The sequence below is a fragment of the Balaenoptera ricei genome, chromosome 11 (assembly GCF_028023285.1).
Source record: "Balaenoptera ricei isolate mBalRic1 chromosome 11, mBalRic1.hap2, whole genome shotgun sequence".
NCBI lineage: Eukaryota > Metazoa > Chordata > Mammalia > Artiodactyla > Balaenopteridae > Balaenoptera > Balaenoptera ricei.
This window is the reverse complement of record NC_082649.1, coordinates 23,831,786-23,856,413: the sequence shown is the minus strand read 5'-3', so window position 1 is coordinate 23,856,413 and position 24,628 is coordinate 23,831,786. Positions and strand designations below refer to the sequence as shown.

The window sequence follows — 24,628 nt, the reverse complement described above, 5'->3', positions numbered from 1 at the left end:
TCCCATACTTGCAACTGATTTTTTTTTTTTTTTCATTCCAACCAAATTTGAACTCTGTTAAATGTTTTCTTGGCAGCTGTGGCTCATCCTTCCAAGCCTCTGAGATAATTTAGGGTCTTGGCTTGGCTCTCAAACAATTCAAACCTATTTGTAATTTGAACACTTGATCAGTCTAATACAGGGATTCTCCTCCTGGGACTTCCAGACCCTGGGGTGCAGGCAGTGGGAGAGGGTTTCCTAGAATTTGGGCAAGAAAAGAATTAATCTCTATTTTTATTAACCTCTAACTGAAATTTAGCGTTTCCTCCAAATATGACTGTGAGCAAAACCCCCAGTATATTAGCAGTACCTGTCACTTGTCACTAATAGACACCACAGCTATTCTCATATCCCACTATAGCTGTAGAAATCTCAGAATATCATTTATGCTCATTACTTTTTGAAAATATCAATAATTATTACACCTGCTACTAGGCTTATTATTAAATATATTTAAAAGAAGCACATATGTTACTATATCATTTTTTTAACGTTTTGGTAAATGCTTTGATTTCCTGTTATATATATGTAATCATAATTGTGTATTTTATATATATATGAAATACTTTTAAACGGGTTTTAAAACATAATTCTGAGGAGGAATCAGTAGACCTCTCCACACTGCCAAAGGGGTCCATGGGTCAGACAAGGTTAGGACCGCTGGCCTAATCCACCTCCCTCCAGGCCTCCTGCAGAGCTCCATATTCATGTGGGACCTTAGGTCCCACAGGCGAGGGCCTGGCTTATGCAGAAACAGAACGCTATGCTGGGAAAAACACATGTTAGGAAATGGAGTGGGAAGAAGAGGGAAAAAGAGGGGAAGGAAGAAAGGAAATGGGTTTGGGGGGGCAGGAGGCAGATTTCACCAAAACCCCAAGAAACCCACTCGTAGCTGTGGAAAACTCAACCTTTATTATTACCTGCCTAGTGCAGGGGATTAAAATAGCATTGCGCTAGATCCATATATTAGTGTAAAAATCTGTGTCTCTCCCCCCCAAAAAATGTACAAACCCCAAGTGATTATAGAAAAAACAATGTGGCAGCTACCATAGAGATGTCCAACCCCAGGGCCACAGGCCATTTCTCTCTTTCCCCCCTAATCCCAATACTTATTCCACAGAAACATACAGGCTTAGAGAAGTTCTACCTACAACAGGGCAGGTGGGAAGTGGGGAGGCTGGGGGGGTAGGGATCACCCCCAAGTCCAGTGTTTCAGAGGATGGAGGAGGGAGAGGCCAAAGCTGAGGGCAATCCCAGGAGGAGGCACAAGGGAACCCCTTTCTCCCTTTCTTGTCCTCCTCACTCCCCAGATTCTCAGCCAGTGGGGTCCAGTGTGTGACGGAGAGAGAGAGAGAGGCTGGGGGCAACAGCCTTCTCTCCAGGTACCAGTGTTGCCCAGGGGGGCCCAGGTGCTCCAATGGGCCAGGTCCAGTGTCTGCCCTATATTTTCTCCCACCTCCCCCAAGAGATGGCTAGAGGAGGTCAAAGAGGATCCCATCCACAGGGCCAGCTGGGTGGGTGGCAGGGGCTTCTAAGAGAGGAGCAGGAAGGGGGCATGAGAGCATATCTGGGGAAGGGAGGGCGTCAGCTCCCCGGCAGGCCCAGCCCACCTTAAGCCACACTGCCTCTCTCAGAGGTGAAGGGCGGTCAGGAGGGGGAATGGAGTGGGTTGCGCTTAGCTCCTCTTGTCTAGTGCCGCTGGCCTCCCCTGAATCCTCCCTGAGGGAGGGGCGGCTGGGTGTTGTGATTCACACTGTGTTGAGCGCATCTTCTGCCAGGAACCGATGCAGTTGGGAAAAGGGTGGTCGCTGCTCAGGCTCCCGGCTCCAACACCGAAGCATCAGCTCATACAGGCCCAGCGGGCAGGCCGGGGGCCGGGACAGGTACACCTGCATTGTGGCAGCGTGGATGAAAGGCAGGCAAATGTTCTTTAGTCCCCAAGATGACAGGCTCTGGCCCTCCCGGACCCCCAGACCCATCTTCCCTCCCCTCTGCTCTGACCTGCCGGCCCTGGTCCCGGAAGAACTCCCCCGCGTTCTCGATGACTTGCTCATCGGTGAGCTGCCCAAAGGGCTGGGCCCTGCAGAGCATCAGCACCTCCCACAGGGTCACCCCAAAGGCCCACACGTCACTGGCAGTCGTGAACTTCCCCTGGTGCATGGATAAGGCAACAGAGGTGGAGAAAGGCATCAGTCAACAGAGACCCTCCTCCTCTCCCCAGTGGGACCCCACATCCACTCAGCATCATCCTCACACCCACCTGACTCCCTCCCAACCCCCGGCGCTCCACCCTCCTTAGCTGGCCCTCTTTCCCACTAAGCCTGCTCCTCTCCTCTGGCTCTGCCTTCTTTCTTGTGCTCTAGTCCTCTCCTCACCTCTTCCCGTTTCTACCCATCCTGCCCCCCATTTTCTGGTCCTGACTCTCCCAACTCATCGCCTTCTATCTCTAGCCTCCTTATCTCTCTTCCTCTCTGCTACCCTGACTCCATCTCTCACACTCGCTCTTGGCTCCTGGACCCTTTCCAATCATACCATAACTCTCTGCTTTCTCCAGTCCCTTGAGCCAGAGGGAACCTTATAGAGCATTGGTCCAAACCCCCACTTCAGAGATGAGGAAAACTGCAGTCCAGGGAAGGCAAGTGACTGAACGAGATCCCAGAGCTTAAGTGGCAGCCAGTGCTCCCCTAACCGCCCCTCCCTTCCCGCCTCTCTCAGGGCCTCTCACCATGAGGATGCACTCCCAGGCCATCCACCGGATGGGCAGCACCGCCCGGCCCTGCACACGGTAATAGTCCCCGGCGTAGAGGTTCCGGCTCATGCCAAAGTCAGCGATTTTGATGGTGAAATTTTCCCCAACCAGGCAGTTCCTTGTGGCCAAGTCCCGATGCACAAAGTTGAGTGTGGCCAGATAGCGCATGCCCGAGGCAATCTGGGCCGCCACATGCAGCAGCATCGGGTAGCTGAGTATGGAAGCCGACAACAGCGGGTTATAGGGGCAGCTCTAGACTCGTCCCCACCTCACAGATTCCTGGGAGATGAAGGAGAGCCCTCTCCCCAGGACTGGGTTACCCCTCCTCCTGGTGCGGAGATGGAAAGCCCTGGTGGAGGCCAGCGGGTAGGTGCCCACTCAACCTTTCTTTAGCTCATCCGACCCCAGGGAGCTACCACTTTTGTTATGCTCCACAATCTGGACTCAGGGACAGTGAGGGCGAGAGAGCACAGGGAAGTTCCTGACAGGGTCCAAGTCCCTTCACCACCCTCACTGTCGTAATCCCCAGCCTTTCTGCCCCTCAAGTTCTAGATGAACATGGCCACATGTGTCTCATGCCAGGCCCCCTCCCGGAACCTCTACCTGCCTGCCCATCCCATGTTCCCCCTTTCCCTCTAAGCTGGAGTGAGGGGAGCGGAGGAGACCCCCTTGTGTACCTGATGGTGGGCCCCTGGGCCGCCTCCCCATCTCTGTCCTCCTCCATCGCCTTGTCCTCTAGCTGGTGGGCACTGAGGAACTGGTTGAGGTCGCCATTCTCCATGTAATCAGTTATCATGCAGAGGGGGTCGTCCTGCACACACACGCCCAGGAGCCGGATGATGTTTGGGTCCTTTAGCCTCGACATGATCTTCACCTCCTTCAGGAAATCATTCCTGGAGAAGCAGGGAGAAGGTGGCGGGATGCCGAGGGGCTGACCTGCAGCTTCCCTCCAGCTCCCACAAACCAGTGCCCCACTCCCCCACCTCTACTCACTAGTCCCCAGACACTCCCCCACTGTTGGTCTCCACCATGTTTCTCTCTAGATCCCTCCCCTCTCTTCATGGCCTCCCCCCTCCCTTCTTCCAGATGCCATCCCTGGTCCTCACCTGGCATTCTTGGTGGCATCTGGCCGCAGGATCTTGACAGCTACCAGTAAAGGGTGTTCCTTGCACACACTAAGGGGGAAATCAAGACTGACCAGATCTTGAGGGTTCTCTACCTCACACAGGTGCACCTGGAGAAAGAAGGTGATTTGCTACGGGGTCACAAGGTTCACCAAGGAGAAATGGTCAGTTGGGACAACACAGATGACGGTTTCCCAGCCAGGGGGGATGTTTGGGCATGGCATCAAGAAAGGCAGAGAGGCAGACACTGCTGATGGCTGGGCAGGAATCCTACTTACCTCCCCAAACTGGCCCTCGCCAAGCTTCTCCTTGAAGCGGAGCCTCGACCGAGGGAAATCCACTCTGGGGGGCCCATCCCCAGCTGCCCCTGGGGGCAGTGCAGGCACAGCATAGGTATTGCCTCCAGTGACACCCTGCAGGGTGACAATGTCAGCCTCGGCATAATGGGGGACGCTGTTCTGGGGAGGTGGGGGCAGGAGCGGGGCACCCGGCTTCTCAGGCTCCATATAGTCCCCACTGCAGGCTGGAGGGATGAGGGAAAAGAAGACAGGACGAGGCATCAGGAACAGCCCCCGAGAGCCACGGTTCTCCACACCCCCGTCTCCCAGAGGCGCCCCGTCTCCCAGGTGGGTGAGAGACTGGGTCTACCCTCCTCTTCTTGGTATTCCACCCGCCAGCCTCAAAACAGAGAAGGCGCTGGCATGGGATAAGAGTTAGCTGCTACAGAGCTTTCAAGGCAGTGGAAATGGTTGAGCAAAGAATGTCATAAAGTCTTGTTCTCTAGGGATCCCAGCACAGTACAAGACCATGAAAGAAGTCTTGGCTGCAAGTGGAATTCCTCTACCCACCATTGGAAGAAGGATGGTCCCAGCCATCCGGTCACCCTCCAATTTCCAAACCCATGACCCACTCACCGCCAGCCACTGTCATTCACATAGCCATTCTACCGGTTGCTTTCATCCTTTCATCCTCCCTGCCGTGGCTACCCAAGCCCTCCCTGACCCAACACACCAAGCTCAAAGACAAGCAGAGACAGGGGCACACAGAGGGAAAGGAAAACAGTTCCTCACAGCCCGCACAACATGGAGTCTACAGACAGAGGAGAGGAAGCAGAGCTGTCCCCCCTTGGCCCTGGGGAAGGGGTGACGAGAAGAAGGTAACACAGAAGAGAAGGGCAGACAGGAAGGGCGGGGGCGTGAGCAGAGAGAGGACATGTTGGGGGAGAGGGCAAGCACTGGGGGAGAGGCCGTCCTTGCAGCTCTAGAGAGAGGGGAGAGTGAAGGAAGGTTTCACTTCAGGCTCAGGAGAGCCTGGAGCCACCATAGCAACCTCCTGTCTGGCTCTGGAGAGCTCAAGAGATGGGATGGAACAGGAGGAGGGGAACAGCTGAGAACCAGGGAGATTTCTACTCCTCAGCTCAAGGGGGAGGCCTTAAAAAGGAGCAAGCAGCAGCAGAGGACAGCTAAGGGCACAGGAGCTTCCTCCTTGGGAGCTCAGGAGAGCAGAAGAGGCCACAATGGGGAGAGGAGGGAGTGCAAGGTGTGAGGACTTTTCCCTGCCCCAGTAGAGGTATGGGGAGCCTGGCAGAGACTAGGGGCAGAGGGGCTTACCCTGGGTGTTGGTGGGTTTGGCCCAGGCGGGTGTGGGGGGGCCCGGGCCTCGAGGGGGGCGGGCGTAAGTGGCCAGAAGGAGACGGTAGGCTGGATTGGAGAGCAGCAACGCTGTCGGGAGAAGGAGGGGGGGAAACACGGGGAAGGGATGAGACTCAAGGCTAGACAGACAGGGAGACACAGAATAGGGCAAGACTAGGGCTGATGAGAACAAATGTACTAAGAGACAGAAGTGGAATAAAACAAGCATCTGGAGAGTGCTGGATAACTGGATGGATAGGTGATGGATGGACGAACAGATGATGGATGGATGATGAATGACTGGATGGATGGATAGTGAATGCATGGATTGATGATGGATGGATGCATGGTTGATGAATGGATGATGGATGGACGTATGAATATATATGGATGGATGAACAAACGGATGAATGATGAATGGATATATAAATATAGGTAGATGGATAGAATGAACATGGTGAGTCTAGGAGAGAGGAGAGGAGCCAGAAAGACACAATGAGAGGGCACAACAGAGACGAGAGAGGGATGTGTGTGGGACACAGAAACAGGATGAGAGCACTGGGGACTGTGAGTAATGCATGGAAACTTCCTGAGGGAGATGATATGGTAAAGGACGTGGAGTAACACAGAAGGCTGTGACCAGGGACACACAGAAATAAGAAAATGAGTTGAAACTGGGGAAGACAGTAAAAGAAAGGAATGGTAAAGGAGAGGAAAAAGGATACACTAAGAAGACAGGCAGAGGACGGAGGTGGGACTGGAACAAGGAAGGTCTTACCAGAGCCGTTGGGGACACTGGGAGCAGAGTGGGGCGGATTCCCACGAGGCCGGGGCTCCTGGTAAGGGGGTGGTTCTCGAGGGCCGGGGCGGTTGTTGATGAGGATGGTATCCCCAGGGACAGAGAGGTGAACCGTCAGCTCCTCTTCTAACACCCGACGCTCGGCCTTGTCATGGGGAACGGGAAATATTAAGCGCAGCTACCGCTCAGCGCGCCCTTCCCAGCTCCTGGTTAAATCCTACACCCGTGTTCCCTCCTTCAGTGCTCACAAAGTCCTGTAGTCGTATGTATTACTAACTCATCTCACAGGTAAAGAAAGACTCAAGGGCATTTAAGTGGGTTCCCTGATGTCCCGCAATGGGATTCCAACCCAAATCCTACCAGTCCATAACTATTAACTTTAACGCATATCACCACCACTGGACTCTGGCCTGGAAGACGTGGGCTTAGGGTGTGCCACACTTCTTCCAGTTGCTCCTCTAGCTCCACTCGCCACCTTCTCCCGCTGGGCTTCTGCCCCAAGAGGTCGATCAGTGTGGACTGCATCAATGGGCTGGGTCTGGGCTGGCCAGATAGGAGCCCCAGCAGGAGTTTGGAGGGCAGACAGGAAGTGAGGTCAGGGTGTTTATTCTCCCAGCCCCTCCCTAAGGGATGGACCCAGGTGAGCTGCATCCTGGAACCAAAGTCCATTGCCCCTCTCAGGCGCCCTCTCCACACACTCCTCCTAGATTCCTCCCGCGTTCCAGTGACTGCCTCCTTCGCTCACCCCACAGACCCAGGGATGGTAGCAGCTCTGCGGTGACCAGGCCTGGGGAACTGCACTGCTTCTCGTGATTTACGTACACCCTGCCCACATCTTTCTACGTGGTCTCCTTACTAAGCCGCCCTCAAATTATTCTCATCCGACTGTGCTCTATGGTCCCTGCTGGATCCTAACTAACGCAGGAGTCCCGACACACACTGGCCTCACTCTCCACACCCACATCCTGCCCATCCCTCCCCAGGCTGCCCCACCCCCAGTAGCCCAAGGGTCCCCACCCCACTCTGCCCACCTTGCTGAGGAGCTTGCGCCAGTGCAGCCGCCACAGCATGAGGGCGATGATGAGCAGCAGCAGCAGGATGATGGCCACCAGGCAGCCAATGAGGATGGCAGTCGGGCTCCCCTCGGCCTTGGCCACGGGCTGCTGGCCCCTGGGCTCCAGCTCTGGTGGAGGCAGAAGGGTCAGGACCAGGGGAGGCTTCCCACCCAGGCTGAGGGGGCCCAGGGAGGACTGGTGACAGGACCCACACGCCCTGGCGGGGGCCCCAGGGCAGCTCACCCAAGCTGCTGAAGTTGGTGGGAGGTGGGCCGGGTGGCCACCAGGGGGCTGGTGCAAAGGTGCCCCCCAAAGCCAGGGAGGAGTCATTCACGACATCTGGGGAGAAGGAAGAAAAAAGGGGAGGTCAGATAGGGAGGAGGCGACCAAAGGGAGGCACACATGCATGAGACCGAGGGAATTCTATTATTCGGTGAGGAGTAGGAGCAGGGCTGATACTCAATATATGTACCAACCAACCAGGATAGGTGGTGGAACAGGATCCTGGAGGGTCCTGGATGGTTGTGGTGGTGCTGGATGTTAATCTTTTAGTTGCTGGATTGTGGGGAGAAGTGGGACTCCTGAGGAGAGCCCAGGGTGGGGATCCTGGCTGTCAGGAGGCTTAGAGAAGAGGCTATTTCTCAACCAGCACAGAATATTTCAGTATTTTAACAACCACACTGTCATACTGCTCAACATCAGTCGTGAGTGAGGGGCTCATAAACGAAAGACTGAGACAGGCAGGGGGAAAGGGGGAGGAAAGTGTTCAAATTATTTAGGGCAGCCTTACTTGTAAAGTCTCATTGGTGCCGGGAGTGGTTATTCGAGGGCACTATGGGTTAGTAATACCAGAGGCTGGGAACTGGGCAGAGACCAGGGGCTTACCAGAGGTGAAGGAGATTTCGCTGAAGAGTAACCACGGCCCAGCAAAGAGGAAGCGACACTGCAGAAAGCGGCCCACTCGGCCACCCAGGGGCACTGACACAGTCCGGGCTCTGGGGTCCCCCAGGCTGCCCCCCAAGGCATGGCGCACGGGCTCCCCCTCCCAGGCCATGGCAGGGCCCCTCTTGAAGCGACACTCCACCCCGCCAGGCAGGCGGGCTCCCAGCGTGTGCATGTTGTTACAGTGGACCTGGGGGAAGGAAGGAAGGACACAAGGTCAAGTCCAGGAGAGCCCGAGCGAGCACCCCAGGGCACTCACCCTGGTCTCAGAGCCCTCCCTGGGAGTTGGCCGCACTTACCTGCATGGCATGGAAGGTCCTCAGCCGGTCAAACTCAAACTCCATCTCCACATAGCCGCTGGGAAAGCTGTGATTGCTCCATCCCACATAGTCATAGCCTGGCCAGACCCGCAGCTCCTGGCTCTTCCTAAAGTCATCCAGCCCCACCACGCCATCTGCCAGCTGGCCCAGACCTCCGTACTGCAGCCTGGAGAGGAGGGGAGCCGAGGAAGAAGAGGTTGGAAGAGAAGAAAGTGTCACCTATCTGGGTGCTCTACAACCCCCATCCTCCAGTGGCCTGGCCAGCGTAGCCCAGCAACCCCCCACCCCTGCCCCAACCTCACACAGCTCTCTCTTACCCTCACCCAGGACTCTCTAGGGCACCTTGAAGTCACATGCTACACAAAGGCACCGCCTCTAAGGGACACCGCTCAACCTATGATGTGTGTATTTATTGTGACAATTTGCAACAGATTTAAGTGTCTTACCAGAGGCAGGCCTTTCTCTAATTCGCACAAAGTGTCACATTAGCTAGTGGTCACCTTGCTATCCCTAAATCCTGGTCCTGTCCCTTGAGCCCCACCTAAGCCATCCCTCTCTGCAGTTCTTCCCTCTCACTGCCCAGACAACCCCCTCCCCAACCCACTCCATCCACTCTCCCACCCCAGGCTCCATGTCCTGCGGGGCCCGCTTCTTTCACCCGCCAACGGTGTGTGTGGTGTGTCCATCGTAGGTGGAGTCGTTGAGGTGCACGGCCTCAGATAAGTACATCGTCTGCCCCACAGGGGCCATGTAAGACAGGAGTCCATCTGGGGCAGGGGGAGGAGGGGCGTTAGGGGCACGGAGCCTCCATCCCCCACCCCTGCATCAGGCCTGGGCAGGTTTCAGGTCCCTCTCTCGTATCCCTCCACAGGCCGCTGGCATGGAGGAGGCAATGCTGGCCAGTCCCCTCCTCACTCAGAGTGACAGATTCCCAACAGGAGAGAGGATCCTAGATGCCCCTCTCCCCCATTCCCACTCCCCAGTCCCCAGGACAGGAATGAATCCTCAGGGGTCTGAATGACTCACCCTTCCAGAGGCAGCCATAGAGCTCCACCCGTAGACAGACGCTCATGACTCGGTCCGCCCGGGGATAGAAGCGAACCAGTCGGGCCACCATGGGGGGCCCAAGGTCCTTCAGCACCACTCCCCCAGGATCCTCATTACCTAAGATCACCTGTGGGCCAGGACGCAGGGGTGGATGGGGGAGGAAGGCTCCAGATCGGATCTAATTTCCCAGCCACCAGCTGCTCCCTGGCCCAGCCCACAATGGCCACAAAGAGACCCATGAAGGGTGGCACTGAGCACCCAAGGCATGGAGTACAGCCAGGCATTTGTAAGACAAGGGGCTGCAGCAGAGCCCCCTGACACCTCTCTGGGCCTGATGGTCTGTCCTGACCTCTAAGTCTCTCATCCTGTTGTGCCCAGATTCTACCCAGTCCCTCGCAGCTCTGCACCCCTGCTCTGGCTTCCCCTCTTCCTGCACCCATTCCCTCTGTTCACTCAGCAGATGCTGGCTAAGCACCCACTCTGCACCAGCCAGGCACATTCCTGGGGGTGAGAATCAGTCCCTCTCCTGTAGGACTGACAGTCCAGTAGGAGAAACAGCTGTGACAAACAAGAGGCAGCTGGAGGTGGGGAGTCAGATAAAGGCTCTATGAGGAGGTGATATCTTCGGGGAGAACTGAATGGAGGGAGGAGAGCCTGTGGACAGCTGGGGGAGGAGCTTTCCAGGCACAGAGAACAGCAAGTGAAGGTGTCCTGAGGCTGTGGGGTGAGCATTTACCAGGAACAGCAAGAAAACCAGCATGGCCTGGGTGGAGCGAGAATGGAGAGAGGGGTAAGGGATGTGGACAGGAGCCAGCACAGGCTAAGCTTCTGCACCCACGAAGGACCTCAGCTTTTGTTCTGGCAGCGAGGAAAGCCAGCAGAGGGCTGTGAGCCAGGTGTGAGGCATCTGCTTTGCATTTTCTCAAGTACCCTGGATGTAGCCTCCAGGTGGAGATTTGACTTCAGGAGAGAAAGAAGCAAGGAGAACAGTTTGGGGACTACTGCATTCATCTAAGCTGGGGATGGTGGGGGCCTGGCCTAGGGGTAGAGGTGGAGGTGGTAAGAAGTGGGCAGATTCAGGAAATATCATGGAGGTGGAACAGACAGGCCTTGCTGATGCTTTGGAAGTAGGAGGTGGGAGAAAAAGAGGAATCAGGGATATCATCTTAGCTTATGGTGGTACCATTTCCTGAGCTGGAGAATGCTGGGGGAGGAGCAGGTTTGGGATGGGAATGGGGCTCAACGTCAGCTTGAGAAGTTTATGGTAAGTTTGAGTTGACCATAATACATCTAGGTGGAAAGTGGTCAGGTTTGCAACACTAGATGGAGCTCAGGGGAGATGTCCGGGCTAGAGAGGGCGTACACTGCAGAGTCATCAGTGGATAGGTGGTACAGCAGGGGGACAGAGGAGGGCCAGCCTTCCCTGGGCACTGTCCCTGCCAGCCTCACCTCCTGGCCCCAGCGGTCTCTCCAGTCCATCCAGCGGTGGCCATCCCGGGAGTAGCGCAGCCGGTAGCTGGGGGAGAACTCCTTGCCCAGGCCCCCTGCGTGCCGCCCCTGGGTGCCCACCAGCGCCACCAGGTGCAGCCGCCGCAGGTCCACCTGCAGGTACTCCTCCTCCTTGGGAAACACCGGCCCCGCAGGGCACCATGCCCCATCTCCATCGCTGCTTTCCAGCCTGGGAGGGGGCAGGAAGTCACAGGGAACATCTGGCCCTAGGTCTGCCTCTCTCTCCAGTATTTAATACACCCCCCCCAGTACTGTGGGGGGCTTCATTGGCATCGACCCTCTCAGAAGCCTCTTGGCTTGGGCAGAGGGTTGGAAGGGCAAGTAGAGTCCCCAGGGGTTCCCTCCGGGGCAGCCCAGGTGTGCCAGCTACCTGCTGTGGCGAGCAGCAGTGGAGTCTGACCAGGAGCTGGAAGCAGAGATGTCACCATCCGGGATGGTCCGGTCCTGCATGCCCAGGGCATAGCGGCACTTGGCTGGGTGAACACAGGCATACAGAGGGTCAAGGCTCCCAACTCGGTCTCCCAAGCCCCATCCCTCAGGGACCCAAGAGCCAGTCTCCTCACCAGGGTCAAAATGTCCCTTCATGTCAGCATCTCCTGTTGCCACCAAGAGCAGCAGCAGCAGTAGAAATGAGAGGGCCCCTGGCCCCATTGCTCTCGATCCCTTGGGCCTATGGGGGTGGGGGCAACATCTCTGCAGGGGACATAATGAGGGGGGAGGTTAGTTAAAGGGCAATCAAGAAGACTGGCTCACAGCCAATAATGAAGAGACAGAATGGGCTGCTTTGGGGATAATAGCAGTGAAATGACAACAACAGTCACTGTTTAACTGCATCAGCTATATTTTTAGAATGCTTCCCATGTGCCAGACACTGAGCTAAATTCTGGTCCCCTCCCCACCTAGGAGACCAGAATTCTAAGCGAAGCGGGGGACCCCAGCAACCTTCCAATCTCAGTGTCCTCTGTAGCCCTGCTGGCCCCTGACCCAGCAGCCTCAGCCACACCTGGGAGCTTGGGAGAAATGCAGAATCTCAGGTCCCAGCCTAGACCTGCAGAATCAGAGTCTGCATTTTAACACAATCACCAGGTGACCTGTGCCTATTAAAGCCTGAGAATCCCTGCTTTTTTTCCCCCTCACTGGGCCCCTGGCAGCTTGCCGCCTGAAAACCATTCCAACTACAACTTCTTATGAACCCAGGTATCTACCCTCCCCAGCCTCAACCCCAGCCCCAGCCCCAGGAAAATCGATCCTGATCTGTCTTCTTCCCAGCAGAGGTCTGCTCTGAGTTCTCCAGGCCCTGGAATCCTTTGGGACCCCTAGTGCCACCCCTCAAACCCTGATCCTCTGCCATCAGGTCCAAAGCATTCCATCCCCTCTCCCTGCTCTGCCTTCCCTTCCTAAGACCTCGACATCCTATCCCCCCAGTTCCCAGTTTCTGAAGGGGGCTGCCTCAGAAGGAAGAGCCCAGGGCTGAGGAAAAGGCTGAGTTGCCTTGGAGATGAGGGCGGATCTAAAGACAGGGAAGCCAGGTCACCCCAGGAGGTAGGAGGAGTGGGGGGATACTCCCCCATCCCTTTGTCCTCCTCCAGCTGCTCCCACAATGCTCTAGGGCAGGAATGTAAGAGGCAGCTGAGACCCCACAGCTCCAAAGCAGCAGCTGAGGGGGCTGACTGAGTTATGGGGGGACCTAGGTATCAAAGGAGAGCTGGAACCGGAAGCATCATGCCTGGTCCCTTGGGGGTCTGGGAGCTGGCACAGGGGAGCAAGCTGCCGGAGCCCCAGGCAGCTGGCCTGGAATTCCTGGGTGCTGCTCTCCACCCCCACCTCTCTCGGGAACAGCAGGGCCCTTGTTCCCCTGGGTAACCTTCATGCCTATCCCAGATGAGTCATCAGAGCCAGACGGAGCAAGCAAGAGGAGCCCGGGGCAGACATACAAAGACAGGCAGAAGATAGAAGGCAGGAGGAGACAGGGCGAGAAACACAAAGCAAGAGGTAAACAGAGCAGGCTTCGAAGCGCAGGGCACAGAGCCAAGCAGAGAAACACACAGAGAGACGTCTGGGGCAATCTGTTCTCTGACACCCTGTCACCCCATTTCTCTCCACTGGGTCACAAACACCAAGGACAGGCCCAGAAAACCTACCCCAACCCCACTACAATCAATCAGTCAATCAGGCCCCCCATGTGCCGCCCCTGGGTGCAGCATGAGGCTGGAAGCCAGGGGCTGGAACACTCTGCCACAAGCCCTTCACCCTCTTCTCCCAACCCCCAACCCTCACCCCAGACAACACCCACACAGCTCTGTACACACACGCACGCACACACACGCACACACAACTGTCTTACAGACTTTCAGAGACAGACACATGTGACATCCTCATAAATCCATTACACACATAGACACCCCAGCCAAGGCAAACACAGACGGACACTCAGGCACACATCACCTCCATCCACACCTCGGCATTCTTTCAAGTTCAATCCCATCACTTAGTTAATAGTCATCTTCAGACACCTGTGAACATGAAATGACAAACATTCTCCTACAATCAGAGGACAGTGTGAGGCACACAGGTCCTCAGGCACAGGATCCCAAGAGAACTGGGGCCCACCCCCTAATACTCAAGGTGACCAAGCCAGAGGGAAGTCAAGAGAGTGGGGAACAGAAGGAAACTTGGGTGGCTGGAGTGACCAAAAAAAAAAGTCATTTCTCTATTTTCCCATATGCTCAGCTTTCATCTCCACTGTACCACTCAATTCCGGACACACTATGTGCCCTCAGCAACAGTGAGTCTGAGCACCAGACTCTGGCTGGGGGTAGAGGTGCTGGAAAGGAATGTCCAGCCAGCAGGGGACCTGTAGGGTGAAGGCTGGAGAGGAGGGAGTGGGGGAGGGACACTGAGGATGGTGCTCACTGGGCAATGACAGTAACTCCTGGCAGAACCAACTGACCATCCAACCCTGGATGAGCGGCTGTCACTGGCAGGTTATGGTGTCAGGCCCTCTCTCTGCTGGGCTGAGGCCAGGCTGCCCAACTGGGAGCTGGCTGGATGGAGGCTTAACAGTTAGTAGATGCCCGCAGAGACTGGCCAAGTAGGAGGACAGGCCCACTTCTCCAGGAGGCATGGAGATGATTCAGTAGGACCACATATGAGCACCTGTCTTCCTGGGGTTCAGTTCCTCTATACTGGGTAAAGGCGGTCCTTCCTCAAGGCTGGAACACACTTTCTCGGAAGTCAGGGGGTCCCCCCCCCCATTTTCAGACAGTAAGCCAGAGCACTTGGGAGGCGGGCAGGGACAGACTTAGCGGCGCTGGACAACGAAGTCCAGCCCGGGAACATCTTGCCTCCCGGCCAGGCCCTCATCCTTTGGCCACCGCGCGTCCCCGGAGCCCCAGGCCGCCGCCCCCGCCTCTCCGTCCCGCAGGGGTCCTCCCGCCGCTCTTCCTACCTCTCATCGCTCTTCACGGCAGACCCCGGCGTCCGACCCCGAAGCGGGGCCTCCTCGGCGGCGGCGGGGCGCAGGGAGGGGGAGGCGGAGGGAGCCAAGAGCCGGGAGCGGGAGGCGCCGGCGGGGCTCGGGTGTCGGGAGGCGGCTCCCGAGAGCAGCTGTCGGGGGCCTGTTCCGGGGAGAGGAGCCAGGGCTGGGGCGGCTCGGACCCAGGCGCCGCCTCCCCCTCCCTGCTCCCCCCTCCGCCCGCTCGCCGCGCGCTCGGGCCGCTGCCCTCCCTTCCCCCTCCCGGGCTGAACCAGCCCCGCCGCTCCCACGCCCAGCGCCGCCCTCCCGGCCCCGCGCTCCTCTCCGCCCCGCCACGCCCACCCCGCATTCCCCCGCGCGCCCCGGCCTCCCCCAGGTAACCGCGCCGCCGTTCCCGCCGCCGGCTCGGCGCTGCGTGCCCATCCCCCTCCACCCACCCACGGCCCACTCCCCCAGGATCCCCACAAAGAAGAACGGCCCAAGCAGGGGGCCAGCGGCTAACCGCTCAGGGCCTCTCCCACTCCCAGGCCCCACGAGGGGATGGCCCGCCTCCCTACTCCCCCTTTTCTGGGCTCAGTTCCTGGAGAGGGAGGTGAAGGGGAGCAGCCCCAGGGCACAGGGAAGGAGCACGTTCCCACAGGCCCGGCGCCCGGTCCAGCAGCAGGAGTTTGAATGGGGGAAGGGAGCAGGGCTCACCTGTCCAACCTGGCCTCCTGGACCTACTCTGTTCACACCGCCAACCTTGCTTCTGTCTGGCACCCTCTGAGCCTCTGGTCCTGTACACCCCAACCCAGCCGTAGGACCAGCCCCCTCTCTCCCAGCCCCTTCCTCTCTCTATTTCCACCTCCAGTTCCTCCCCATAACTCCACAAGGCCCTCCCCAGTCCTCTCAAGGACCCTGGGGTCCAGACTCCGAGGTCCTGGTTCCCCTGGGCTCCCTGCTCAAAGCTCGGGCGTGCTCTTCAGGGCAGCCAGCTCTGCCCTGGTGGGGTCGGAGGGTCTGACCGCTGGCAAGGATAGGCCCGGACAAGGTGAGTGGTGGGGATGAGGAGGAGGATAGGGGGGCAAAGAGAAAATCACGCACAGACAAAAAGTAACAGTACACGAGACCCAGAGAAGTTGGGTGCAGAGAGACTAGGTACAAACCCAATGTGAGAGAAAGAGCGGGAGAGCTGCTGGGTGAGGTGGGCAGGACAGAAGGGCTGTGGTGGTAACTGTGCCACCCCGCTCAGCGCTACCTGGGGCCCCACCACCTCTCTCCACACCCCACACCTACCAATCACCTGCAGGGTAAGGTCTCACGCCACTGCAGATCTCTGCCCCATTGCACCTCACAGTAGATAGATATAAACTCACCCTACGTGCAGTCCCAGACAACAGTCCCAAGAAAGAAACACGAAGTCCCAGACAAGTACACAAAAGCACTGCCAGGAAGAGGCTGGCCCTTGGGAGAGGCCAAGGCACATATGGGCACGTACTCCAACTCACGGGTCAACACACAAACCCTAGGGCGCCCCAACTGCTGAGGGACTCACTAACAGACAGCCCCATGGCCACCCTGAGAATTACCTCTTCCCATCGTCCCCTCCCACCAAACCCCCAGGGTTCCCCCGGCGCACCTACCCCTCCGGAGAGGGCCGCTGGGGAAGCTGGGCCCGGAGAGGCTGGGCCGGGGGTGGAGCCAGGCCGGGGGTGGGGCCAAGGTTTCCCAAGTAACCTCACCTGGGCGGACTCTCAGCCCCTCCTTCCAGGGGCTGTGCTCCCGGGAAGCCCCGGGCAGGCGGCCCGGCTGAGCTGCAGCCAGACCCCTCAGGGAAGGAGGAACATCCCCTCACACCCCAGTGGGACATTCCACAGCGCAGGCCCACGCTGACCCCGGCCAGGTGGCATGGCGGTGCCAGACAGAGGGGTCGACTGCGGAGAGTATAAGAAACCATAGAATCCTGAAACCCTTGCTCCCTCTTCTCCCCCAGGAGAAATTCCTAGTCGGTGATGCCCACCTCAACCCAGCCCAGAGCTGGAGGAGTGGGAGGGATGCCGGGCTGGGGCCCAGTGGAGTCAAGTGACAGTGGAAAGGGGGCTGGAGCCGGCTGGAATGCCAGGCTCTGAGCCGAGACTCTTAGGGGCCAGAGAGGGAAATCCCAGCCATTCAGGGGCCCCCAGAGTAGTACCAAAGACCTAGTGTATCCACCCACCCATCCGTGGTCCCCAGAGCCCATCCCATATCTCCTGAATCACTCACAGCTCCAGAGGCCCCCATGTCCTCCTGAGCCCCCAAAGGACCCTCTACCCCTCCCCCATCCGTGTCCTCCAATTCAGGGCCTCCCTCCCCTTCAAGCCAATGGCCTCCTGCTGCCCAGGAAAGAGAGGAGGAGGAACAGCTGAAAAAATGTGAGGAGAGGCATGTAGAAGAGAGCAGCTTCAGGCCTGCAGACTACTGGGCCACTACAGGGAAGCCCAGCAGGACCAGTGAGAGAGAGGATGGGCCAGATGGGCCCCACACAGAAGCTGCTGTCCCCTTCCTGGGAGGTGCAGCTGCCTCTGGGTCAGCAGCTGGGGAGAGTGAGAATCCACTGGGGGGTGGGGGGCAGAGTGAGGGGGTGGACAAGGCCCTGGGTGTGAGTTGGGCCTTGATACCACCAAGTCCACATGGGAAACTGAGGCCCAGGAGCAGGAGGAGGAAGAGATGATATAGCACAGGGAGAAAGATGAGACAGAGCTCAGCTGTGGGCAGCCTGGGGGATGGAAAGAGATGGGGCCATGGTGATGGAACTCAGAGAGGCAGGAGATAAACTGAGGCTGAGGCAGAGGGGAACTGGGGATCAGAGAGAGGAAAGGGATGAGAGGGCATACGGCAAAAGGTGGGAAGAGTGGAGTTTGGGGAAAAGGGCTGGGTGAGCAAGTGAACTGGAGTGGAGATGATGGGGAAAGGGTGGGGGGACACTCAGAGAGGAGGGCAGGAAAGAGAGGGGCCTCGAGAGGTGATACACCAAGGGGACGCCAAACAAGGACAAAGGGGAGAAGAAGCAGTTGGAATGAAACCCAGAGATGGGGGAAGAGGAAGATGGAGGCACGGGGATTGAAACGAAGGGACTGGGGAGAAGAGAAGAGTAAGGGGCTGAGAAGGGAAGGGACAACTGAGGGACAGACCAGGGGAGACAGAGGCCCCAACTCCAAAGATTGAAGCAAACCTGCTTCTGAAGGCAGGACACAGAGGCCCCAGACCTCTTGGTTGGTTACTTGGATACATCCTAGTCCTCAGCCCATCTGCCACACCACGGCCCCCAACTCTATTCCCCATCCTTTCCCTCCTCCCCACCCCTCTGGCTCAGGCACACTCCCCTCCTCCCACCACACCTCCAGCCTGGACCGCCCGGTCCCTCCCCAAGAGGGGAGGGCCCAACACCAGTCCCCACTCCTGCCCTCCCTGTTCGGCTCTCGCTTCCTCCCTCTCACCTCCAGCTCAGGGTTATCCTGGGTCCCAGTCCCCCCAGTCTCAGGCCTTTAGGGTTCCGGTTCTAGGGCTGCCAAGGCCGCCTGGCTTTGTCCGCCCATCCGGAGCCCCGGGAGCAGCTGCCCTGGCCAGCTGCGGCGGGCTTCGACGTGACCATGGCAACCCAGCCCGCTCCCCTCGCCGAGCCTCCCGGCCCCCGCAGAGAGGGAGGGAGCAGCCAGGCCAGGGAGAAAGGGAGGGGAGGCGGAGGACTGTGAACCGCAGGGAGACCGCAGACAAAGACCCCAGACAAAGGGAGATGAAGGGAAGCAGCGCGGGAGAAAGCAGCAGCGGCTGGCTGTGGCTGAGAGCTTAGGCAGCAGGCATTAGGTCCTGCTGAGGGAGAGAATCCAGGCAAGAGGGACAAACAGACAGGAGGTGGGAGAAGAGATTAACAGTGGTCCTTAGGAGGTCTCCTTCTGCGTCCCTAACAATTCATTTCTTCCGTCAGGGTTTTGCACTCTGGGGAGAACCAGAATACCAGTTTCCTAGTTGGTGAGTGCCCCCCCCAAAGTTGTACCAAAGCATAGGAAGTACCCAAGGCCTAAAGGCACCCTCAGTTTTCCAGAACAATCCCAATTCAAACATATTCTGACCTGTCACCTCTGAAGTACAAATGTCATTGTCAGACAATGTACTCCAATTCTTGATTTGGAAAATATGCTTCCCAAAGCCAAAGGGGACTGATTAGGCTTGGAGAAAGTAGGGCCAGGAGGGAGCAGTAACGAGGCCTCACATGCGAGGAAGCAAAGTACCAAAACGGGAGGAGAGAAAGCAAGGCTTTGCCGCTGAGAAGCAAGGAACAAAACTGCCACTCACCATCTAGCTCCTCTTGCTGAGTCCTACAGCCTGCCAGTCCCCTCATCAGAAAGATGGAGCTAATAGACCCCTGGGGGTCTGTTGGGATGATAATGTGAGATGGCGTACAGGCCCCATTGATGGAAACAACCATCCAAACCCCACTAACATGATCTCCATCTGTGGCTTTCTCATGTGTCACTTGGGTCCCTGAGTTCCATGTCCCAATTCATTCCACAGTTATGAAGGGTTTGTGCAGAGCAGGGTTCTGACAGTAAGAGCTATGAAGGATACATAGAGGAACACAACCCACTCTGGGCATTTACAGTCTAGAGGGGGAGCCAGGCATGTATGTGTATATGTGTGTATAAATATGTATGTATATATGTATATATATAAACACGCATATGTGTATGTGTGTGTGTTTGTATATGTATATAATCACAGAAGACAGCCTGACCCATGCTATAGTCAGAGCTGGAAGAGGCTGTGGGAACCCAGAGGAGGGGCAGGCCAGGTCCTCCTGAGTGGGGGCGAGGCAAGATCAAGGACAACATCATGGAAGAGTTGGAGCTGGAACTGGGTTTTAAGTCAGACAAAGATTTGCAGAAACGAAGCAAGGCCATTCCTGGCTAATAGCAGGGAGACGTAAACATGGTTCTGTGAAAACGTAGCTGTGGCTGGAAGGCAGAGCCTGTACGCGTTAACCCCAGAGAGGCAGAGTGAGGTGGGGTAATCTCATTAGTAGTTTCATTTATTCTGAAGGTGAGGAGGAAGGGCCTTCGGCCTTTGAGCTGGGAAACGCATGATTAGATGGGTGTTATTTTAAAAGTGGTTTCTGGCAGCAGCACGTTGGATACACAGTGCAGAGGAATGGCTGAGGAGAAGAGAGGAGTTCATTCCCCCTTTATCTCGTCCACATCCGCCCGGGGTTCTCCCCCGCCCCCGCCCCCACCCCCACCCCCCAACCAGCAAAGCCGTGAGGAAATGTTGAGAGCCTACAGAAAAGCACATGCGCGGTTCTCTCCCGGTGTTTTCACCTATCATTTGGTTGTTTCCTTGGGGCCTCTGAGGTGGATGGGGCAGGGCTCTTCTTAAAAAGGGAATCAGGCCCGGAGAGGTTGTAACTTGCCTTAGATCTGTGGCAAGTTGCTGCTTTCCACCCAGGACTTCTAGATTCCTCCGCCTCTCTCTTCCAAAAGGGGGCGGGGGCTAGGAGGGAGATCCAGAACGGCTTCCTGAGTGGCTGGACTAGGCAAAGGCCTGAGTCTCTTGAGTCCTGCCGCCTTGGAAACCGCACCTTTCTTCAGTCTTTTGTAGGCCCCACGGTCCCTGTAATGAACAGAAAGACCACTGGGGGGCGCTCGCTGCACAGGTGACCAACACTACGGTAATTACTGGAGAAAGTGAAAACCTGGAGGGAAGGAGCTTCAAGCCTGGACGTGGAACCGGGGCGGGCAGAGCTCTGGAGAGGCAGCCAGGGAGGGAGAAAAGAGAAAGGCTGAGCGGAAGCTTAGGGTAGCTGCGGGGCTCATTAGTGTGAAGTATGCTGACAGTCACATAGCAGAAATACTGTTATTTATGGACAGAAGCTTAGAATCTTCACTTTCTCTTTTCTATCATTCTTTGCCAAAGCCTGTGGCATTCTCGGCAACCCTTGGCCTCTTCCTGATAAAGGCTGCTGATTACTGAGCCTTGCTAGGTGCCAGGCTCTGCCCTCAGCACTTGCCCAAGTCATCGCATTTGGCCCTCACTGCAGCTCTGTGAGGTGGCATTTTGAGATACTTCCACTTTTACAGGGGCAGAAACTGAGGGTCAGAGAAATCAAGTAACTTGCCCACAGACACATACACAGCAATTGGCAGATCTGGAATTCAAACACAAGTCCTTTTGACTCCAAAGTCAAAGCTGGACTGGAGTGTCTGAGCTATCGTTATTTGTCCAACTCTAGGGATCTGTCATAAATCCTCACCCCTTCCTTTATCGTCCTTGAAGATCTTGGGACATTGTCCTTAACTCCTCTAACTTCCTTCATCTCCCAAGAATACTAGTGGTCCAAATTATTTTGTTTGTGCACAATGTACAGAGACTGAACGATGGCTAACAGTTTGCCCAAGGTCACACCAGAAGTCAAGGTCAGTGCTAGGATAGTATTTCTCAAACTGAGGTTCCATGAATGCTCTGTGAAAATTATTAAATTCCATGTTTTTGTTTCATTGGTAATTTTTTGGAAAGTATTTTAAGCATGTTCTGGATCCTATGTAACTGATCTATAGGGCCCTGCATGTGAGTGCCTGCATTTGTTTTGTGTGTTTACCTACTTGTGGTCAAGTTAGCACTTCTTTAATTGTCTGGGTTGCGTTCGTACCAAGTGAAGTCCAGGGGACACGTACTAACAAAGATTTCTTCGTTATTTGAACAGACACAAGTAGGGGGAGAACTGAATCATGCTGGGCACACAGTGGAATATTGTGTCAACTTCAAAAGAGCCAGTTAGGTATTATGTGTTCACGTTGCCAGCACCAACTTCATTTCAGAAAAAGGACACTATTCATCACATCAAATTACTTTTAGGTTAAATTGTCTTTCCACTTTTGTTTGTATTTATTGCAACTTTGTTTTGGGTTTATGACTGCTTAAGTACTGAAGCAGGAAGAGTTCATAGTTAGCTGTGTTTGCACACATTTGTTATAAAAATAATTTAAGTCAAGTCCATGAGAATTGTATGTCTTCCAAAAGGGTCCATACGTTACTCAAGTTCTAGCCCTCAGTGCAGGGCTAAACTCGACCTGGGCCTTCAGGAGTCTCCAAAGGAAACCTGTAGTGTTGGAATCTCTGTTAAAGTCCAAACTCCCACCCTCTCCCAAAGATCCAGCGCAAGGAAGTTAGAGCTGGGGGCCTCAGGGCTGCTGAGACTGAGGGAGGGAAGGAGGGGTCACAAAGTGAAGTGGTCATAGGGCAGCACCTGGGGAAAACTCCAAGAAGAATTTACATGACAGAACCGAAAACTGAGGTGAGAGTGTGTAGAATGTGAAGGTATGAGAGAGACCACCGCAGGCTTTAAGTAGAAGGAAAGGTGAATTGTAAAAGATGATGTTGGGCAGGTTTATCAGTGAGAATGCTTGTGGCTGCAAGTACCAGAAAAGGCTTAAACAAACAAATGAAAAAAAACAGAAGAAAAAAAAAATTCTGGGTGAAGAAGTTTCCTGGGAAAGAAAGGTTCTTGGTTAATCTGGTGGCTTTATTATGTCATCAAGGACCAGCTTCTTTCCAACTTTCTGCTCTCCCATCCTCAGTGTGTCAGGACTCAGCCTCATAGACTTTGGTTGGCCGCCTCAGCTGCAGACACCACATCCCACATCCTCAACAGCAATGTACAGAGGTGGAAAGCTTTTCCCAAAAGTACCCCCGCAGACTCCCCCCTAACTCTCCCCGCCATGTCTCACTGGGCCCAGAGCCCCACTCCTAAATCCATCATGGGAAAAGGAATGGAAATGGTGTGGCTGATTTAGAGCAATCATAGTAATATATCTCTTTCGGCCGTGAAGGGACCGTCTTCTCTGAATATATGGGAGGGCAGCACTGAAACAATAAACAAATAAAATTTGTAAAAACTTTACCCAGCAAGGAAGTAGGGATGGCCGTTTTGTGAATGCCAAAAGTGTCCTCTACAAAATGCTTTCATGAGATTGGACAGGCTTTCGTGAAGGGACTTGCCCGCCATGCCGAGGGGTTTGGGTCTTATCCAGTAGATTCTGGAAAGTGTTTTTAAAAATTGAATCTGGGCATGATTAGATTTGCATAATGCTATAAAGAATTATATGAAGGTGATCACAACTGGCTGCTAGACAATCATCGACAGGAAGACACTGGACTTCACCAAGGAGGATACTCCATGTCCAAGGACAGAGGAGAAGCCACAGTGAGACGGTAGGAGGGGCGCAATCACAGTAAAATCAAATCCCATAATTGCTGGGTGGGTGACTCACAGACTGGTGAACACTTATACCACAGAAGTCCACCCACTGGAGTGAAGGTTCTGAGCCCCACATCAGGCTTCCCAACCTGGGGGTCCGGCAACGGGAGGAGGAATTCATAGAGAATCAGACTTTGAAGCCTAGTGGGAATTGATTGCAGGACTTCGACAGGACTGGGGGAAACAGAGACCCCACTCTTGGAGGGCGCACACAAAATAGTGTGTGCATCGGGACCCAGGGGAAGGAGCAGTGACCCTGGGGGTCACTGAACCAGACCTACCTGCTAGTGTTGGAGGGTCTCCTGCAGAGGTGGGGGCTGGCTCTGTTTCACCGTGGGGACAAGGACACTGGCAGCGGAGGTTCTGGGAAGTACTCCTTGGCATGAGCCCTCCCAGAGTCGGCCATTAGCCCCACCAAAGAGCCCAGGTAGGCTCCAGTGTTGGGTTGCCTCAGGCAAAACAACCAACAGGGAGGGAACCCAGCCCCACCCATCAACAGTCAAGTGGATTAAAGTTTTACTGAGCTCTGACCGCCACAGCAACAGTCAGCTCTACCCACCACCAGAGCCTCCCATCAAGCCTCTTAGATAGCCTCAACCACCAGAGGGCAGACAGCAGAAGCAAGAAAAACTACAATCCTGCAGCCTGTGGACCAAAAACCACATTTACAGAAAGATAGACAAGATAAAAAGGCAGAGGGCTATATACCAGATGAAGGAACAAGAAAAAACCCCAGAAAAACAACTCAATGAAGTGGAGATAGGCAACCTTCCAGAAAAAGAATTCAGAATAATGATAGTGAAGATGATCCAGGACCTCGGAATAAGAATGGAGGCAAAGATTGAGAAGATGCAAGAAATGATTAACAAAGACCTAGAAGAATTAAAGAACAAATAAACAGAGATGACCAATACAATAACTGAAATGAAAACTACACTAGAAGGAATCAATAGCAGAATAACTAAGGCAGAAGAACGGATAAGTGACCTGGAAGACAGAATGGTGGAATTCACTGCTGTGGAACAGACTAAAGAAAAAAGAATGAAAAGAAATGAAGACAGCCTAAGAGACCTCTGGGACAACATTAAACGCAACAACATTCGCATTATAGGGGTCCCAGAAGGAGAAGAGAGAGAGAAAGGACCAGAGAAAATATTTGAAGGGATTATAGTCGAAAACTTCCCTAACACGGGAAAGGAAATAGCCACCCAAGTCCAGGAAGCACAGAGAGTCCCACACAGGATAAACCCAAGGAGAAACACGCCGAGACACATAGTAATCAAATTGGTCAAATTTAAAGACAAAGAAAAATTATTGAAAGCAGCAAGGGAAAAAGGACAAATAACATACAAGGGAACTCCCATAAGGTTAACAGCTGATTTCTCAGCAGAAACTCTACAAGCCAGAAGGGAGTGGCATGATATACTTAAAGTGATGAAAGGGAAGAACATACAACCAAGATTACTCTACCCGGCAAGGATCTCATTTAGATTTGATGGAGAAATCAAAAGCTTTACAGACAAGCAAAAGCTAAGAGAATTCAGCACCACCAAACCAGCTCTACAACAAATGCTAAAGGAACTTCTCTAAGTGGGAAACACAAGAGAAGAAAAGGACCTACAAAAACAAACCCAAAACAATTAAGAAAATGGTCATAGGAACATACATATCG

General features: G+C 55.0%; 1 protein-coding gene and 1 long non-coding RNA gene across 10 annotated transcripts in view; one reads left to right on the top strand and one right to left on the bottom strand.

The window, feature by feature from the left end:
- Window positions 1–24,628, top strand: part of LOC132374532 (uncharacterized) — a 47,233-nt gene that overhangs the window by 3,577 nt on the left and 19,028 nt on the right. The gene's annotated exons all lie outside the window — the stretch shown is intronic.
- DDR1 (discoidin domain receptor tyrosine kinase 1) lies at window positions 933–20,277 on the bottom strand. 9 transcript variants are annotated; one of them, XM_059938297.1, is made up of 19 exons: window positions 18,146–18,229; window positions 14,664–14,832; window positions 11,779–11,908; window positions 11,586–11,688; window positions 11,156–11,384; window positions 9,686–9,833; window positions 9,318–9,426; window positions 8,639–8,825; window positions 8,283–8,529; window positions 7,641–7,736; window positions 7,374–7,525; window positions 6,322–6,487; window positions 5,523–5,633; window positions 4,191–4,435; window positions 3,895–4,022; window positions 3,466–3,681; window positions 2,765–2,999; window positions 2,041–2,190; window positions 933–1,928 (listed from the first exon to the last, which is right to left on the bottom strand). In XM_059938297.1, exons 3-19 carry the CDS (start codon window positions 11,864–11,866, stop codon window positions 1,788–1,790), a joined length of 2,751 nt encoding a protein of 916 aa, XP_059794280.1. In that variant the 5' UTR covers window positions 11,867–11,908; window positions 14,664–14,832; window positions 18,146–18,229; the 3' UTR covers window positions 933–1,787. The 9 variants fall into 9 exon arrangements, with proteins under 9 accessions (XP_059794280.1, XP_059794276.1, XP_059794278.1 ...); XM_059938293.1 differs by lacking the exon at window positions 18,146–18,229 and adding an exon at window positions 16,313–16,412; XM_059938295.1 differs by lacking the exon at window positions 18,146–18,229 and adding an exon at window positions 16,046–16,242.